At 43.6% G+C, this 20,872-nt stretch overlaps 1 protein-coding gene across 2 annotated transcripts in view; it reads right to left on the bottom strand.

The window, feature by feature from the left end:
* Positions 1-77: 77 nt before the first annotated feature.
* Positions 78-20,872, bottom strand: part of krt222 (keratin 222) — a 23,483-nt gene continuing 2,688 nt past the window's right edge. For both annotated transcript variants that reach the window (XM_080417654.1, XM_080417653.1), the window contains 8 exons: positions 16,697-16,779; positions 15,223-15,376; positions 13,662-13,958; positions 5,551-5,676; positions 4,334-4,554; positions 3,607-3,830; positions 3,286-3,388; positions 78-2,023 (listed from right to left, as the gene is read on the bottom strand). In XM_080417654.1, the coding sequence (XP_080273780.1) occupies positions 1,810-2,023; positions 3,286-3,388; positions 3,607-3,830; positions 4,334-4,554; positions 5,551-5,676; positions 13,662-13,958; positions 15,223-15,376; positions 16,697-16,779 (1,422 nt within the window). In that variant the 3' untranslated portion in view covers positions 78-1,809. The remainder of the gene's footprint in view (positions 2,024-3,285; positions 3,389-3,606; positions 3,831-4,333; positions 4,555-5,550; positions 5,677-13,661; positions 13,959-15,222; positions 15,377-16,696; positions 16,780-20,872) is intronic.

Genomic DNA, 20,872 nt, shown 5'->3' with positions numbered 1-20,872 from the left:
AATGTTTTCTTTCTTTTTTGTGCCACCAATGAGGAGGTCATGGCAAATCTTTGTAACCTGTCATAACAAAATTATAATTTTACACTGAATCAAAGGAGAAAACCGTTACCTTCTTCTAACTTATAAGAACACACCAAACATTTAGAGCTTTTATTTCAAATGATAAATTGTTAGATAAAAGCACAATCCTTCATTCTGAAGTTAAAGAGCCTCTCAAAATGAAAAAAGAATATAATTCAAGTGCTCCATGAGGCAAAGCAAAATCAACCACAGGAAGTACTGCATAGATAATATTTCTTAAATATTTGTACACATTCAGAGGCACCCAACTGCAATGCACAATGGTTCATTTTGTAATTTTTGGTGCCAACTCAAAATATAGCACAAAACTATTTTTCTCTTAAAGTGTTATCAATCTAATAGACATAATTTATAATACACCACAATCCCAAAGTCGAACGCTGAAGATACTGCAGTGTTAACTATTTACAAATACTGCCCTCTTCTGGTCAAATTCGGACACAAAAGTGGGAGCTAGAAGCCTCACTGCTAATAAATTCACAGTGAGTGTTTTGGGGACAATGCATCTGGTTGTCTACATTATCAGTTTGCCTGCCAGAGGATAATTTCATTTTTTTTAGTGCTAAGGCTCCTCTGAGAGTCTGCAGAGCAAAGCATTTACAGACAGGGAAATGACAAAAATGAAATAGGAAAAAAAAGAAAATCACCCTTTGCTAATTCACACACAGTAGACTGTCGTACAGCTCTGTAATACTCTGCCTGCATTAATCTATAGATCTATCTCTGCACTCCACCGGCTGTGCAAAGTGTTAGTCTGTTGTTGAATGCAGTAATATGTTTTGTACAGTGGCATGATGTCACCTCATATTGCATCGATTACAGTGCGGAGGGTGTCCTTTTTTTTCTTGTTGTGACTGTGGAGTGATGATAGGAATATGGCCACAAAGTGAGTTATTATGTGTTATTCTCAAGGAAGTTTTGGTTTTCTAAATGCAATTAAAATGTTATAGAAATGACAGCACAAAAGCTTAACGAGTACACTTATGTATGTCTACAGCATTCATGTTGTGGGGTGTTTCTAGGTCTTAACATGAGGGTAATGAATGAAAAGTCCTTAATGAGACGGTTACACATGACTAGCGTTGCCAACTACATGAAATTCAAATAAGGGACACTCGCCCCGGGCGTCCCTTTAATATTTCCAAGGAAAATAAGGGACACCCAGAAAAAGGTAAAATCTCACTGTATTTGTACAGTTTTTGCATATTATATTAACCACTTGAACCCCAGCATCCCTATTCCGGGGGGAACATCAGCCAAAAATAGCAGATCGTGTTGTGCACTTGTAGATCAGCAATTTTTTGTCAAATAGATGTAGTGTAGACAGAGAACATCAGTCCAAGTACAGAGACAACTCACGTCCAGTTGACTAAGTCTAGAAGGTTTAAGTGGTTAACAACCTGTATGTAAATGTATTTGAACTGTTTGAACTTGCAAGATGTGTGTCATTAATTGATTCCCAAAAATAAGTAACAAAGTGTGTCTCTTATCAGTTCAATAAGGGACAAATCTTTTAGTTTCCATATAAGGGACCGTTCTGTATTTCAAGGGACGGTTGGCAACCCTACGACTTGACTCTCAATTGCTGTAGTGAACAATAGGAAGAAATTATACTTTCATGATATCGTGTTTGAGGGCTGGTAAAATGCCAGTTGTCACCCATATATTAGCAGCTGTTTCCGTAACAACACGTGGCAATGGAGATGGAGCTCCATTGTGGAGACAGAGTTATTGGGTGATGGTGGGGATACTGCGGGACCTCTTCATGACCAGACGTACCTCCACGTCGGGGAGGCTGTCCTGTTTCGTCTGGGCACAGCCTTCGTCTGCTGCAGCCATGTGCAGGTCGAAGCGCAGTGACACTGACTTCTTCCGCAGCTTGGGATTCCCCTTGAAGAAAGAACCCTCCCACTGTTTAATCACCATGTCAATCTTCTCTGTCCTGGTGGGAGAGGTTGGACGTCATGGAAATAACAAAGTCATCGTTTATTATGATGCAAGAGCAAAAGAAAAATGGTAAATTCAATGAGCTGAAGGTGGTAGGCGGTCAGAAGGTCTACCAGTAATGCTTTAGTTAGTTACACATTGTAATTAAATCAATTATATTAATCTGAATTACTGTTGGTAATAGGTAGTTAGGGTTCTTTTGTTGAAGTAAGCTCCAAGAAAAGATGTGTCATTGTGAATGAGATTTAGGTCATGATCATCTATTACATCCAGACACAGAGGAGATCTACAGTATGATGAAGTAGCATTATAACTAATAGATACAAGCTAAAATAATAATTTGATCTTCTGCCCGACGAGGTCTGCGTGAAGATTTAACACGAAGGCCGGTCTGCTTCAATTATGAGTGAGACGGAAGCACAGAGGACCTCCCAAGCACACATGCCTCGCAAAAGCAAACTGACATATTTATGCTTGCGAAGAAAGTTTGGAATCTGACAGAGCCTGTAAATGAGAACAGCAGACTGAGATGGTGTGGCAGGACTAATGACTTAGAAGTGCAAGTATTTACACAGCCATGCCCAACAGGGACGGCGGTTTGATCATGTCTACAAAATGTGTGTGTGTGTGTGTGTGTGTGTGTGTGTGTGTGTGTGTGTGTGTGTGTGTGTGTGTGTGTGTGTGTGTGTGTGTGTGTGTGTGTGTGTGTGTGTGTGTGTGTGTGTGTGTGTGTGTGTGTGTGTGTGTGGCCTTCAATGCTTGAGGATGTGTGTAGTGAGAATTCCGCCCATGTCTGGTCCAACAATGACAGACGCCACGCCCTGAGGCGTCTACACTGGGCCGGTGTCTCCACATCAAACAAAGCTCATTAAATGACTGCTCCCAAAACACGAACATTCCCATGTGCTTTCATGGTGACTGGTTATGGGAAATTGTGAAACCAAATAAACTGGTAATCCCTTGTCGTACTAAAACATTAAACATGCAGAGGTAATTCCTTTCTGAAACCTTTAGATCGCGTCTCCTGGACAGCATGTCGCCATGCAAAGCAGGGAGGACCTGGCATGCGTGTATACATGTATGACTCCGTCTCTGTCATTGTTAGTCAGTCAAAAGTCATGCAGCAAAAACCCATGTAATTAATGGGTGTTTTGACAGGTTTTACACATCTGACTTTACTACAGGAAAATGCCAACATTTCACAGACTAGACATGCTGGCCTCAGCTTGCTAGAAGACAAACGGGATCAATACTCACTCCACAGTGCCATGGCCCTCTGCACTCTCTTGTACCACATTGCCCTGAAGAATCTCTTGGGTTTTCACTGTCGATATCCGCAGCCGGCAGTCTAGCTCTGGCTCTGCACAGCACAGATAAAAGACAAATCATGACTGGACACAACTGTAATGAATATGGTGTGTGTGTGTGTGTGTGTGTGTGTGTGTGTGTGTGTGTGTGTGTGTGTGTGTGTGTGTGTGTGTGTGTGTGTGTGTGTGTGTGTGTGTGTGTGTGTGTGTGTGCGCGCGCTCGCGCGCGCGCGCGCGTGCACGCGTGTGTGTGTGTGTGTGTGTACTGTACCTGTGAGTATGACCAGGCTTTGCTGTCTACGAAGTATGGATCTGGTCTTCAGCCCATCATCTGACGGGTTCAGTGGAGGTATTTCAGGCAGAGGCTCAGACTTGGGCTCGTCTGGGGTCAAAGCAGAGTCACTGAAGCCATTCTCCAGCCCGTTCTCTTTTGGCTCGACCACACAACCCCTCCACGGCTGCAGGCTCATCACCCTGCCGTTATGACCCATGTACCTGCAGGCGTTGGAAAACTGTGAATACAGCCGTGTGAAACATTGTCTGTCTGTGTGTGTGTGAATTTAAGAATTTTAAGAATTAGGCTTACAATTAGGAAGAGATTCAGGATGGTTAAGATCTGACATTTAACCTTTAAACCTAACCTCTATATCAGGTATAAATCCAAACCTTAAAGTTATACCTGATTGCGTGTCGATGTTGTTATTTTAATTTTTATAGCAAACACTATGGTAAATAGCCTGTGGCTGTTACCATGATATTGTTGTATTATAAACACAACAACTTTATATCAACATATTATCATTGTTACCACATGCAGTTCCTGAAGGTAAGATTTCACAACACGAGAACATTATTTCCCAATACAGAAAAAGAAAATGGTGAGAGCTGGCTGTAGCGTTTGGCAGACTCTGGAGCCACAGCGTTCCATTCCAAACCACTCCTTCCTGGATATCACTGTTAATATTTCCATTGTATTCTCTGCCCATTATTGTCCTCACCTGCCCTCCTCACGCTCCAGCAGACGCCGGTAGGTGGCAATCTCCCGCTCCAGCCTCATTTTAGTGTTGAGCAGCTGGTGGTGGCGCTCGCGCTGTGTGGCCAGCCCTTCCCTCACGTGCTCCAGCTCGCCCTCCAGCCCGGCGATCACCTGGGACAGGTCATGCAGCTGGTCGGAGTACTGCCTCTGAGTGTTCTGCAGCGATCCCTCCAGGCCTTTCTCCTGGACGGAGAAAAGGTCAAGTAACAAAGACACATGAGAACAGGTGACCGTATACTGTAGTTACAAGAACAAGTGATAAAAATTCAGTAGGCCTGTCCCCGACTAAGGATTTCTATAGTCGAATCTGATTGGCCAAATTTGGCTATAGTCGACTAATAGTCGACTAATGCAACACCAAAAAAATGTTAAAAAACATATTATTATTATTATTTTTTTGGCATGATTCGACTGAGATTGGCAGTCGAATCAGTCTGATTCGACTGCCAATCTCTCAGTCGAATCATGCAAAAAAGTTGTTATGCAAAAGAGGAACATTCCATTTGGGCCATTCCAATAATCCAGGTCAGGCCTAAAATTCAGTTAACCACTCTCAACCTGGCGTCCACATTTTGGGCATATCAATAGGCGAACATTGTCTAAGTTCTGAACATTTAAAATATAGCAGATCTAAAGTACAAGCTCTCACGATGCATTACATTGTGATCTTTTAGATCGGCTATTTACGCGGTGCGATGTGACACCATCGTACAACGTATCATAATAATATGATATAATAGTAATGGTTGCCCCGACGCAAGTCGTGGGTTGCGGCTGTCGGGACCCGAGGAATCCTCTGGAGAAATCAGTGTCGGAGGCCCCACAACATGCCATTTAAATTTGGGGTTGATTGGATCTTAATTGCGTTCATGATATATGGCGTTTTGTTTTAAAAAACAGAATCCCCTGCCATTAATTTTGGGAGCCAATTATGTTGTCACTTGACTCCCAAAATCATGTGTAACTAATTTGGACAAGATTTATGTGGTTGCCCACAGTGTGAGTGTGAGTGTGTGAGTGTGTGAGTGTGTGTGTGTGTGAGTGCGTGCGTGCGTGCGTGCGTGCGTGCGTGCGTGTGTGTGTGTGTGTGTGTGTGTGTGTGTGTGTGTGTGTGTGTGTGTGTGTGTGTGTGAGTGTGTGTGTGTGTGCATGCGTGTGTATGTGTGTGTGTGTTCTCACCAAGGCGTGTAGGGTCTCAATCTCCACCTCCAAGGAGTGCCACTGTTTCCTGGCCTCGGCTAACTCTGCCCGGGCCTCCCTGAGGGCAGCTCCTCCAAGGCTCACCTGCGTCCATGCTGCCTCCTCCTGGAGGTGGGAGAAAGAAGGGATGTTAGAAGACACACTAAATACACAAGAATACACGTACACACTCACGCACGCACAGTGCAGTCCACATGCACTTGCACCTAGACCAGTGGAATTCAACCTTTTTTGCGTCAAGGACCCCCAAATTCTTCTTCTTATCGTGTCCACAAGACAGTCAGTTACAAGGCTTGGCTAGATGTGGTTCAGCCACAGCTGAACACATTGCTGTCCCTTCTCATTAAACTCTGCCAAGTCCGATGCTGTGCAGGGTTGCTCCAGCAGGGGGCATATCAGGAGGTGCTGCATCGTTTGTGGTTCAATGCCCCAGTCACACGCAATGTCCCCGTCATTTAGGTATCCCCATTTGGCGAGAGTGGCTTTTGCACGTCCAACACCAGATCTTATTCTGTTTAGGCATTTCCACACTGCGTAGTTGGTGTCTGCTCCAGGGGGCAGTGCCTCGCTCGCCGCTCCATTGTTGTTGCTGATGGGAGGTTTTCAAGTCTTTCTTCCCACCGAGTGACTCTTTCACTGCTTGTGCTCGGTGTTCCGAGGGGTGGGACGCTCTTCAGGAAACTTTTCCTGGATTTAAGGCGACTTTTGGCTGGCACATGGCCGAAGAGAGGATGTCTTTGGTCAGTAGACTGTTGTTGGCGCTCTTTCTTGCTTGCTGCATTTCGTCGTATCTCTGGTGGGGCTATGCCTGCCAGGATGTACAGACGGTCTGTAGGTGTTGATTTCAGGCAGCCTGTGATAAGGCGGCAGCTAGCATTGAGGGCGGGATCCAACTTCTTGGCATGGGCAGCTCGCTCCCATACTGGGCAGGCATACTCGGCAGCTGAGTAGCAGAGGGCTAGTGCAGTTGACTTCAGAGTCTGTGGGTTAGCACCCCAGGTTGTGCCAGTGAGCTTGCGGATGATGTTGTTCCTCGCACTGACTTTGCACTTGGTCTTCTCAGTGTGGGTCTTAAAAGAGAGGCATCTGTCCAGGGTTACCCCTTGGTAGACTGGGTGCTCACAGTGTTCAAGGGAGGTTCCTGACCAGCTGACCTTCAGTTGGCGCTTGGCTTCACGGTTTCTCAGGTGGAAGGCACACACCTGTGTCTTAGATGGGTTTGCACGTAGGTGGTTCTCTTCATCGTAAGGTGTTAGCTCTGCCAGAGCGTTGGAGAGTCTGTCTTCCACAACTTTGAAATCAGTGGCTTGTGCACCTATGCCAAGATCGTCTGCATAGATGAAGCGGCGGGTGTCTGCACTTTTTGGTTGGTCGTTGGTGTAGATGTTAAAGAGAAGTGGTGCAAGCACACTTCCCTGTGGGAGGCCATTCCTGAGTCTTCGCCACCTGCTTTTCTTTCCTCCTAGCTCAACGAAGAAGTGCCTATTTTCAAGCAACTCTGTCAGACGGGTGTCTCTTGTGGTCTCCAGGATCTTGCTGAGGAGACGTCTGTGGTTGACTGTGTCATAGGCAGCTGAGAGGTCGACAAACACCACACCAGTTACCATCCCTTCCTCATATCCGTCTTCGATGTACTGGGTGAGGTTGAGTACTTGGCTAGTTGTCGACTTGCCAGGGCGGAAACCTGCTTGTTCAGGGATGAGGTGTTCGTCAACAAAGGTACCAATTCTGTTGAGGATCAGACGTTCAAAGAGCTTGTAGGTGTGGCTCAAAAGTGAGATTGGTCTGAAGTTCTTGGGAGCGGATGGATCTTTCCCAGGTTTCAGCAGTGCTATAATGTGGGCTTTCTTCCAGATGTTAGGGAGCTTGTGTGTTGTTAAGCACTCATTGTAGAGCTGTAGAAGCCACGTCTTTGCCTTGTGACCGAAGTGCTTGATCTGTTCCGTTGCGATATTATCCAGTCCAATTGCCTTTCCTGGTTTGAGGATAGAGATTGACACATATTAGCCCAGGGACCCCCATTTGAAAAGATATGCCATGGACTCAACCATTTTTATTTCTTGGGGGTCCCAATCTACACTGTATTATCATCATCAGTGTTAATTTAACTCTGAGAGTGTACAAATGGAACCAAATGGACCTTACACTCTCAGAGTTACAGACACACAAGGGTCAATTTGGTTCCTAACTATTAATTTGTCTGGGGACCCCCTGGAACGCCCTAAAGGACCACTGGTGGTCCCCGGACCACTGGTAGAGAACCGCTGACCTAGACAAAATCCTTCCACCCCATTTATCGTGGTAGTTGACCATCTCAGATACCTCGGAGTGACACTGGGCTGAACAACAGACTCGGCTTCGACAAGTTTAATGACACACAAAATATGTGCCACCAAAGACTACCAGTCATCCACTAGCTCAGCGCTACTCAACCCGCGGCCCGCGGGCCGCATGCGGCCCCAACGCAGCGTCTTGGCGGCCCCTCATGGTCAAAGATTTTTTTATTTTTTTTAAGCACAGGATAAAAATATACATTTCCGTTCAAATATATGTGTTGCTAATTTTTTTTTCAAAAACAAACAGACAGACATACATACATACAGGTGCGTCAATTGTTACAGGTATAATGCATAGTTTTCTATGCATTTCGTTTTTTTGGGGGGGTTTGACCCCCATTTTTTTCCGGCCGCACGGCTTCGCCGCGCGCCCAGGATAGGTGTCCGTTAATTCAATCTCTGGGAGTTGGCAACCCTAACCTTGCCATACCTTAGCTTTTGCTGAACTGATGCCACTGGACATACACACAAAGTAAACAGGTACACTTTCAATATGATGTCAAAAAGTACATTTTCTTATAACAATAACAATGTGTTACAAAATCCAAAATAGGACCGTCATTTTTAGCTGGCGGCCCCTTGGACTTTTGGTATTTTGCTGAGTGGCCCCTGAGCCATCTTAAGTTGAGTAGCCCTGACTAGCTTAATGGACTCTAGGTTGACCCCCATCTCCTCCTACTGTTGTACCAGAGTATTGTTCAGCCCATCCTACTGTACCGTTCCACCTGATGTTTACGGTGTGGTTTTGCAGGAGGCTATAGCTGTCTATAAATAAGAGGGTCGGTCTTTCTGTCCGTCTGTGTTTGTTGGGAGCTGATCTCGCAAACCGCTGGACTGATCAGCATGACATTTCATTTGAAGGCTGCCGGCAGGCCAAAAAGAAGTACCTTCACACTTTTTTCTGTCACATATATGTTTCTCTCTCACACACACACACACACACACACACACACACACACACACACACACACACACACACACACACACACACACACACACACACACACACACACACACACACACACACACACACACACACACACACATTGTATGTTATTGTTGTTGTATTGCTGTTATTGTGTGCTGTTGTATGAACTGTTGTCTAATATGTAGGCTACCGTGCTCTGGAAAGGAATTTGGGGATTTCTTTCAGGGCTCAAATGGGCAATGCCTGTCCATCCAATAACTAGTCCGTCCAAAATCAACTGGCCTGCAGTCATGGAAGTTGCTGTGTGTGTCACGCTCCCCAGAGGATGAAGCCTGCTGATTTATGTGACTCCATGTCTGTCCTTTCCTCTAGTGCCACCCTTAGGTCAAAGTTTCCATTTCACACAAGATATCCCAAAATATAATAGGCAGATTGCCATGGAACTTGCTGAGCACATTCATATTCCCTGGAGAATTAACCATAATCATTTGAGTGACCCCATGACGTTGCCTCTAGCACCACCCTCAGGCCAAAATGACAACTTTGCAGACAAGATATCTCATAATCTAACAGGCAGATTATGAACACTAATGATTTTGGTGACCCTATGGCCTTTTCTCTAGTGTTTCTTTTTTTTGGGGTGGGGTTTTATGCCTTTATTTTAGAAAGGGATAGGGAAAGTAGGCTGACAGGAAATGGGGAGAGAGATGGGGGGGGTGACACACAGCAAAGGTCGTCGGGACCGGGAGTCGAACCCGCGACACGCTGTCAGGCTGGCATTGCAGCCTAGGGTGCCTGGACCGTCACGCTACGGCCCAGGCCTTCTCTAGTGCTTCTTAAGTTAATATACAATAATGTCTCCTCAGCTCCCTGACCACCTCTCTGTGGTAAATGGATGAGTAATATTTTTCAAAAATGTAATGAGGATAAGACTGAAATCTTAGTTGGCCCCAAAGCTAAACGGGATCAGCCTTGATCTGACACCCTTGATCAAACCAGAAGCATAACAAGCTTAGAATAGGTGTTATTTTAGACTCTGATCAGAGTTTTATGTCCCATATAAATAAAGTGACCAAAACTTTCATCTCAGAAATATTGCCAAAGTATGACCATTCCTATAAGTCAGCAAGATGCTGAAAAAGTAATTCATGCTTTTAGATCAAGTCAGTTCAACTACTACTGCAATGCATTTTTCTTTCTAAAAACTCCATTGAAAGGTTGCGACTTATTCAGAACTCTGCTGCTAGACTGCTAACAAGAATAAAAAAGAGAAAACACATCACTCCAGTCTTAGCTATACTACACTACACTGGCTCCCTGTGTCTTCCAGGATCGATTTTAAAGTCCTTCTGCTTGTTTATAAAGCTCTCAATGGGTTAGGGTTGGCTTACATCACAGACTCCACGTCGTTTTATGTTCCTTCACAAGCACTTGGATCCTCTACTGCAGGTTTGCTAGATATGCATAACCCTACCTAAAAGACAATGAGAGATGCAGCTTCTTTTTTTTATGATTCAAAATCTACAGAGATTATGACATATATTTTTCTTTTTTTCCCCTATTCAACTTTCTTTTATAGATTGTTTATGTGCTTTACTTATGTTACTGGAGCTGTTTTCTTTTAATGTTTTTCTTGTTCTATTTAATGTAAAGAACTTTGAGCTGCATGTTTTGAATGAAGGTGCTATATAAAGTGTATTATTATAATAATAATAATTATTATTATACACATAGGGACCATGCAAGTCGGGAACGATGTAAGTCGGGAACGATGCAAGTCGAGAATGCATTTACCCGTTGTTAGAATACCCAGTACCTGTACCCGTTACACAGCACTGATAACGCTAACGATATTACAATCAATGGGTGATTTATAAATGGGTGCCGTCATTCGGGAATGATGCAGGTATGGTATGAACTTGTTGTCAGAGTACCCATTATACCTGTTGTCAGAGTTCCGCACCCAGTGCGGTACACACACACATACGACTGATCGACCAAATATGGAGTTATGGGATCCCTGAAATGGTCAAAAACCGCTGACATCGTGTTGGGTTGGGTTTGCCAATCAGGGAAGTTGATGCCTAAATCTCCACAGACAGACAGTTACAGACATTTGTGGGTCATCTGCAACACACGCCAAGTTTGAAGTCTAACTGTGTATAAATAAAATAAAATAAAATAAAATAAAATAAAATAAAATAAAATAAAATAAAATAAAATAAAATAAAATAAAATAAAATAAAATAAAATAAAATAAAATAAAATAAAATAAAATAAAATAAAATAAAATAAAATAAAATAAAATAAAATAAAATAAAATAAAATAAAATAAAATAAAATAAAATAAAATAAAATAAAATAAAATAAAATAAAATAAAATAAAATAAAATAAAATAAAATAAAATAAAATAAAATAAAATAAAATAAAATAAAATAAAATAAAATAAAATAAAATAAAATAAAATAAAATAAAATAAAATAAAATAAAATAAAATAAAAGTTCTTAGCCCCACTACTGAGATCGCAGTGGTCTAGAATGGCAAAGTCGTTTGGTTCAAACATTTTGGTTTGGTTGGGTGTAAGAGCAGCACCGACTCTAGGGGCTGCTAGTGGGGGCTTTTAGTTTTTTTTTTAAATTTATTTTTTTAAGATGACATGTTATAGGCTTAAGTACCCTCAGTATTTTTCTTTGCTATTGATGTGTTTAAGATTATTATTAAGTCTGGAATGTGAAGGGATTTATGTCAAAGGGTGAAGCATTTGGGCTAAGACACACTCCCATCCACACACACACACACACGCGCACGCTCACACGCACGCTCTCTCTCACACACACACACACACACACACACACACACACACACACACACACACACACACACACACACACACACACACACACACACACACACACACACACACACACACACACACACACACACACACACACACACACACACACACACACACACACCATACGCAGTATTACACATAACATGCCCAGTGGGCAATGGAGCTGAGTCAGAAGAATAACCAGATGCAGATGGTACCACATGTCAATTTGGATAACTTTGGGACACTTGCTGATAAATCCCCCACGGGCAGAAAGTACAATCCATCTAAACAAAGAGACCCCCACACTATGCTGCTGACATGCAGCTGCTAATGAGAATCACGACCCCCAGTGTTTTCCGTCTTACATGCACTGATGCACTGAATCAAATATGAAGTAAACAACATTTAGTGTTGGTTAATCCAGTAGGCAGTAGTGGAAAAAGCACTCAAATGTTTTACTTAAGTAAAAATAGGGCTAAAGTGGTTAATGTATGTTATATCATGTAATAATTCATATCTGCATAGTTACTGTAACTAGTAACTGAAGTTTTCAAATAATTGTAGTGGAGTAAAAGTACAATATTTGCCTCTGAGATGTAGTGGAGTAGAAGTAAAAGTATAGACAATTGGAAATGCTCCAGTAAAGTAAGAGTACCTCAAAATTGTATTTAAGTACGGTACTTGAGTAAATGTACTTAGTTACTGTACACCACTGCCAGTAGGCCAATTCTTGAAATATAACCAAACTTAAAAGAGATGATCAAAAGTATGGCAAACACATCTAGGTCATATTCATCCAACTGTAAGAAAGCACTTTTATCTAAGGGCACATTTGTGTACAGCCTAACCAGAATTGACGACAAACATCATGTAATATTACATTTTTTTCCTGGAAATGCAACAGAAAGGAAAAAAGAACTGGCCTTCCAACTTATTCAAATGATGAGGTAAACAAGAACATTTCACGAAACCTGTTTTTGTTTAAGCATTGTGGTGAAACCACAGCTCTTGGCTAAGGTACGAACTGTCAGATCAAAGTCACTGTACTTTCTGGCTTTAACCACATGAATTCTAGTGTCCCTATTCTGAGGGGGCAGAAATAGCAGATCTACAAACTCACAACGCAGTCACAAGACAACGCATTGTGAGCTTGTATGAATCTGCTATTTTTTGGCAAAGAGATTTGGTGTAGTGGGACAAAAAGGAGCTGACCCTAGTTATAGGGCCCTGGGGGAATCCGGTCAACAAGTATACGGTTTAGAACACCAAGACCAAATGTAATCCTTCCTTCACAACTACAAAAATAGAAGATTTGAACTGTGAGCAAGCGTTTAAAAACAAATGGAGAAAATCTGCAGGATAGTTGAGGTGCTCAGAGTTGTAAATCACTGCTTATAAATATTTGATGAGGACAGAGAATCATGTTCCAGGACCGTAGTACGACAATGTTTGGGCTGTAGTAGTGATGGATATACCTAGGGCTTAGGGAAAGAGAGCAAGAGAAAACAGATAGATAGATAAACACATGCATCTGGGAACACACACACACACACACACACACACACACACACACACACACACACACACACACACACACACACACACACACACACACACACACACACACACACACACACACACACACACACACACACACACACACACACACACACACACACACACACACACACACACACACACACACACACACACACACAGAATGGGAGACAGAGGCACAGCGACTCCTAATCCTGGGGCCTTCTAGCACAGTCAACAAATGCTCCTTCGCTGCATTTAATCCTTTTGAGTTCAACCAAGCATGCATCACTCTGCCTCATCTATGAGGCCAGTCAAAGGTGGTCTCGAGGGTGTGTCTAGCTGGCAGCGGGCCAGGATGGCATGAAAGCAGCATAAAAACAAAAAAGGATGAGTGAAGACTGAGAGGGAGGGAGGGAGAGAGAAAGAGGAGTGGGATACATACTGCGTACCTCAGTGAGAGCTCCTCCATTTGTTCGGACTGCTGATGCTGATGATGTTGCTCCTGACCGACTGGGCCCGGCCGAGCCAGGGGCTGGATTTGAGGTGCTGCCGATGCCCAGGGCGGGATGCCCCTCGCCTGGGCCCACGTGTCGGATTTGGTCGCACTGCGCTCTGATCCGGTCGAGGAGCTGGGTGAGCTCCATCCCTGTGCCATCGTCCTCCACCACTTCCTCGCCTGCTGCTGTGGCCGTCACTAGCAGAGCATCACAGGAACCGGCCCGCTGCCGCTGCAGAGCCAGAGCTTCCTGCAGACAGCCAACCACAGCCACAGAGGGATTTAGGGTGGGGAGGGGGAGAGAGAGAGAGAGAGAGAGAGAGAGAGAGAGAGAGAGAGAGAGGAAGAGGAAGAGAGAGTTTAGGGTGGTTAGTGAGAATGATTGATAGTGTGCATGCACGCGCACGTGTGTGTGTGTGTGTGTGTGTGTGTGTGTGTGTGTGTGTGTGTGTGTGTGTGTGTGTGTGTGTGTGTGTGTGTGTGTGTGTGTGTGTGTGAGAGAGAGGGGGGGGGCAGAGAGACAGAGACAGTGTATGCAAAGGAGTAAGTATGATAGAGAGAGAGATGTAATAGTAGAGATGTAATAGTATAAAAGGAATATGGAGGAATACACAGTAAAGTCTGGAACGTTAATTTAACCCAGAGAGGGACAAGAACCGTATGGGTTACTTTTTGCAGAGGGCGAGTAGAGATAGTAAACCATGTACTTTATGTATGTGTGTGTGTGTGTGTGTGAGGACAGACTCTGGATCAAGTAGCGGCTGGAGAGGAGGGAGGGATGATAAGTATTAGTCAGCAGGACAGAGAAGGAGGGAGGGAGGGAGGGAGGGGGGGAAGGTAGGAGTGAGAGACAGAATGAGGGGAACGAGGAGAGGAAAGAATTGGGGGTAGGGAAGGAAGGAGGGAAGTGAAGTTGCAGGGGAAATAGAGTGATGAAGGGAAATGCTGTGAAACTGTAACAAGCCACGGCAGCGAGGTCAAGGCTTGAGAAAACAGCGGTAAGCATTCTTCGCACTAATTGGCTAATAAGGAGGAAGATGTTCCACGTTACTCCTCTTCCTTTTCCTCCCAGCAAATACACACGCACACACACACGCACACGCACACGCACACGCACACGCACACGCACACGCACACGCACACGCACACGCACACGCACTCGCACTCGCACTCACACATATGCACACAAATACATGTGCACATACAGACAGACAGACAGACAGACAGACAGACAGACAGACAGACAGACAGACAGACAGACAGACAGACAGACAGACAGACAGACAGACAGACAGACAGACAGACAGACAGACAGACAGACAGACAGACAGACAGACAGACAGACAGACAGACAGACAGACAGACACATAGGCAGGAAGCTCATCAGGTTGACAAAGAGACAGACAAGCTGACGGCAGCAACAGACACAGAAAAAGACAGACATGAAGGCTAAATAAAGTCATGGCAGCCATGTATGTATTGTACGTACGGTCTAAAACAAAAACAAAAAATACCTCATATTCCTGCTCCATCTGCAGCAGGTCTGTCATGGAGTAGTGCAGGTCGTTCTCCAGGGTCATGTTGGTATGTTCTGCTGTCCTCTTGGATTCTCTCAGCAGTGCTACCTGCTGCTCCAGACGCCTGGTCTGACGTTCTTCCATTTCACACCTTCATCATCAACAACAGCAACGTTGATAAATGAACTCAGTTCTGTAGTTTTGTTTTGTTTTGTTTTTAGCTGACCATCAATGACAATGAGCACCATGGTACGGTATAATGCAATGTGGTTAAATATCATATCATCTAAACAACGGAGTAACAGATTGATAGACTGAAATAACAAACATTTTCTAGTTGAATAATATTTGATTTACTGACCGTTTCAACTAATTTACATTACTTTTTCCATTCACACATAAACCAAAAGTATAATTTGATTGCTATATGATATCAATAATTGATTACTATTATTTCTGCAACATGATATGTTACATGGGGTTCTTGAACCTGGTCTGTTTGGATGGTGGTAATGATTCAGACAAAACAAGTTTTCAGTTTAGCATTTCCACATCTTCGTACTTACACATATCAGTTGACTAGACAAACATGATGCTTCACATACAAAGCATTGTGACAAAAAAAAAGGAACAGTAAGTCATATTTAGTCCAATAATAAACCATATCCCCATCCAAAGGAGAGCTCAGTCTGATAAACAGTATATTACCATAGTGGTGCTTTAGCAGACGGATCGAGCCAGCCAGCTGACAAATCAGGTGGAACTATAAATAGACCAGGTGTATTTATTTCCAGCTGCGGAATGTTGCCCATGCCCTTGAGGGGTTAATGGACCTCTCTGGTAGCAGGGGGAGGGGGGCGATGGGTCCACTGTCATTCTGCATCAATACATAAGGGAAAGTGCCGATGCTGCACAAACCTGGGCCAGGATTTGTATGCAGGTTGCCCCATAGAAGTGGGAAATAGCCTAGTTAGATAACAAAGGTCTGACTGCACTGGGAAACAGGAAGTGTTTCATTGTTATTCAAGAGGTCTGTTACTGCCTGCGAATGGACTACATTGAGATCGACTTGACCGTTTTATGATGTATGTACTGTTTAGTCATTGTGTGAGGGACCGTTTTAGGACAAGTGTGTAATGGCGTGGTCATCATTTGATTTGAGTTTCCATAAACCCTGTCTAACTCTGCTATATAGGGTTTTGCCGGATTGTTTCTGGTCTGACATCACTTTATGCCAGGACCTTCCACAAGGGAACACACATACCCACTGTATGTAAAGATCCTTAATTTAACAGGAATAGCCAATCCCACACCTTGTCACTTGTAGTACGAAACATGGGACACAAATGGCCTCCTAAGTCCTACAGATACAGGAAATCAAACAATGTTTAGTTTGGGAGTCTTGCTTTCTCATTGTCTTTGACTGTATAGTTCACTGTCATCCTGACCCAAATAGACAAACATCACTGACCTGGCCTGGATGGTTGCAGCTCTGGACTTCATATTATCAGACTGCAGTGCCAGCTGTGCATTCTCCATCAGCAGCTTACCAACCTAACACACACAAGACAGAGGAGACAGTCACCATCTTATATCATCATTAAAGATGGCAATGTCGGAGGTTCGGCCAGCTGGTCATTTTGTATTTTTTTGCCCTTCAGGTCGAAACCGCTTCAGGTCGAAACATGTTGGCGTTATATTAAATAAAGGTCCATCTTTTAACCTCGAGTGCCCGGATCTCCCTTTTTTTTAATAAGATTTTTTTGGGGGGGCTTTTTTATGCCTTTATTTAGAGAGGGATAGGGAAAGTAGGCTGACAGGAAATGGGGAGAGAGATGGGGGGGGCGACACGCAGCAAAGGTCGTCGGGAACGGGAGTCGAACCCGCAACATGCTGTCAGGCTGGCATTGCAGCCTAGGGTGCCTGGACCGTCACGCTACGGCCCAGGCCTGGATCTCCCATTTTTATCTGATGGTTTGTACATTTGTCCGTCCATCTGTCTCTCTGTCTCTCCGTGATGTGATGCATCAACACCCATTATGAGGATTCAAAGTTGGAACTACTGTACACAGTAGTGTTTCGAACTATCTTCTCGTTCTTGTTTTTACTGTATCTCTGAGCACACCAAATCAGCTGTAAGTTGCACTCATGCTCCCTGGAGGTTGAATCCACTGATTTTGGCCATTCTAAGTGCCACACTTTTGCTAAAATTCCCATTTGCTGCAGGATGGACCTTAATGATGTCTGTGACATCATGGCATTTCCTCTAGTGCCTCCTTCAGTTAAAATACTGTATATTTACCCCCACCCCACCCCACCCCACCCCGCCATGAAACACACACACACACACACACACACACACACACACACACACACACACACACACACACACACACACACACACACACACACACACACACACACACACTGCCTTTTTTATCCCCACTAGTGAGATTGCAGAGTTCTAAGGATGGCAAGGTTGGTCAGTTTAAACCACTTTTGATAGTTGGGTAGGTGTATGGAGCATAGGGGCTGCTAGCGGGACTTTCACACGGTCAATTAGTAGGTAGGTGAGTTGATTTAGGAGGAAGTACCTGTGTGAGGTCTATACAAATAGATGATATCAACATATTCCAATTCCAAACGTTTTGGATGGATGGATGGAAGTATTATTAAGATAATTGTCTATGTGTTCGAGCCTGTGATATTACCACAATGTCTATGACTTCATTGCATCAAGATAGCAGTCTTTGATTATTATCATAAAATGTATACCTACGGCAATTATGACATAGATCAGAGACTCCCAAAATGTCTTGAGAATTTGACCTATGAGCCGATGAGCAAGTCTTGTTATGAACGAATGTTTGATTAATAGTCATTTAGGTTGTAAATTTGAAAACATATGATTATAAAAGACAACCTAGGACTGCAATTGGCAATGCCTCAAACAAAAGAATGCCAACACCGGAACAATTAATACTGGGTTTCGGATGTGCAGTGTAAAAGATATAGGTGATGATGACATTGGCAGAGGCATTGTTCAGATGAAGAAAGGATAGCAGAAATGCAAGCCATTCTGAGTTAATTAAAATGATTAGCAGTAGTTATTTGATATTACAGATCATATCAGGTGAAACGAAGGCATACTTGTTGTAGTCAGGTCTGGTCAGAACTATGACGCCTGATGATAAATCAGGGAGTGGTTGAAAACCCTCAAGTCAACTCATGCGAGAGGCAGTCAATTGTACACTGCGTTAATGGTCGACTAACAAAGTGACATGGCTAACAGAGGATTGGCCTTTAATGTTATAAAGAGGCCCACATACTTATTGTGTTTAACAAGGCTTAGGATTTCATTATTTCTGTGTTTGACAGTTGTGGCTGTAGACCAAAATGTCTCTAATCCGTTGTAACATTGTCTAACATTATTGAGTTCCCACTTAATTCACTGCTTTGATGATTATTTGGCCCCACGTCAGGAAATAAGCCTTTGTGTAAAATGTTTAGCCCATGATAACTTAAAATACACTACAATGTTTACAAATAACAGAGGAAGAGGAGACCCAAAAAGGGTGCCCAAGAAGTGATGCTACAGTGCTCTCAATGACTACAGGTGAGTTTCTCTGACGTACAGTAAACACATCAATAAAGATCTTTGAGAGCCTGGTCCTGCAGCACTTCAAGCTGCTGGTGAGTGACTCCCTGGACTCCTGCAGTTTGCTTATCAGGCATGTCATCATGTCCCTGCTCCACGGAGCCTACACACTCCTGGAGAGGCTGCGCTGCACCGTTAGAATCAGTTATGTTCTTCAACTTATCCAGCGCCTTCAACACCATTCAAACACCACTGCACTGGCCAAACGAGACGCTCTCAGTGACGCAAGTGGACCAAGGCCTGAGGGCCTGGACTACAGACAACCTCACCAGCAGACCACAGTACAGTACGTCACAGACCGCAGGGCATCCTGTCTGATGTGCTGACGAGCAACACTGGCACTCTCCCCAAAGGAACCATGCTGTCATCTTTCATGTTCTTTACTTCAACCTTCAACTCAAGTGCAGTACGTGCCACCTACAAAAGTTCTCAGATGACATTGTCAGCTGCATAATGGATGACAATGAGGAAGAGCACAGAGCCCTAGTGGAGCTGGTGGTTGACTACTGGTGGATCAAGACACCATTTGAGGGGAGAAGGTGGAGTACACATGAACTAACTGGATTAGCTGAGGCCGTGGTCCTCAAACTTTTCAGACCCCCCCCCCACCCCACCCCCAAAAGCACTTGGATTTGTAGGAGTTGAAGCATTACATTTAGTTTGACTCGGTTCCACAGATAAATGTTGTGAAAATAGCCAATCTACAAGCTCACTTGACGCGAGGCGTTGTGAGCTTGTAGATCGGCTATTTTCACAAGGTTTTCCTCTTTCTTAGGCAATATTTGACAATTTGGCCAATGTTTTTAAGTAGTTTGTTTTTTGTCTTACTTTTACATTTTAGAGTTATTAAAAGGTCTCAAAAGTCCTTAAATTGTCACTTTAGAAATGTGCAGATACCCTGTTTACACTTACTGTATACGATGTTGGTCTGTTTACTGTTGAGTGAGAAAACAATGTTGCACATTAAGCAAATCATCTGGGGACCCGCCTGGGGATACTGACCCACAGTTTGGGAACCAGTGCAGTAAGGGATAGAGGAAGTTGTTCTTCCTGAGGCTCAGATACTTCAGTTTGTGCAACAGGCTGTTCAACCAGTCTGTTAGCCAGCGGAGGATGAGGAGGAAGTTGGACGCTATCCTGGAGAACCCCTCCCATCCCCTCTATGATACGCTAGCGAAGATTAGGAGCACATTCAGCCACAGAATCATCCCTCCTCGGCAAAGCACCTTGGCCAGTCCTTTGTGCAAGTAGTCAGCAGGCTCCACAACCAAGCTTGACCTCCATATGAGAACTTTAAGCCCTGCACTGTCTGCTGCTGACTTTTGACTATTGACTCCTGCATGGAGTGTGTCACACTTGCACATGAACTACTAGGATGTACATTGCCAAATTCAAATCACTGTATACAGTAGCTGTATTTTAAATACTATAACTTTACACTTCTCATAGCCTCTACTGTTACATAATTGCACATGGTGAGGTCCTGTCTGTAGTATATTGAGCACAAGAACACTAAAACATAGGCTGTCCACAGTGGATAGGCCCTTTTCCTCCTGTTTTTCGTTGGTTAGGTATGACATTTGTATTTGATGTTGTAAATTTGCTGAGGAAAGTCAGTTGCTTTATTTACTGTAAAGATCATTGTGTTTGTTATTTTGCTATTGTCCACTCTGTGCAGTTCTACTTCAGCCCCTTTGATGTCCCAGTGTTTATGCGACACATAGATTACTCGGATTTCCTGGTATCAACAATTAGTAAATATTTAAACATCAGAATGAAAAAAGGGAGAAATTAAATCAAAATTGATTATGTGCACAAAGCAGTGGCACATAATTGTTCAACAGACTGTGCTGAACAGCATGCCTTTTATCTGACATACAGAATGTAGAATTGATATTGCTGGATTCTCGATGCATGTTTGTTTGCTGTCTGTTGTCTGATTGCAATCACCCCCTGTTTTATTACAAACACCAGTTCCTGCTGTCTGCA

Source organism: Gymnoscopelus braueri (genome assembly GCF_963280865.1).
Source record: "Gymnoscopelus braueri genome assembly, chromosome: 2".
Classification (NCBI taxonomy): Eukaryota; Metazoa; Chordata; class Actinopteri; order Myctophiformes; family Myctophidae; genus Gymnoscopelus; species Gymnoscopelus braueri.
The sequence above is the reverse complement of the archived record's forward strand: the minus strand, read 5'-3'. Positions and strand labels throughout refer to the sequence as shown.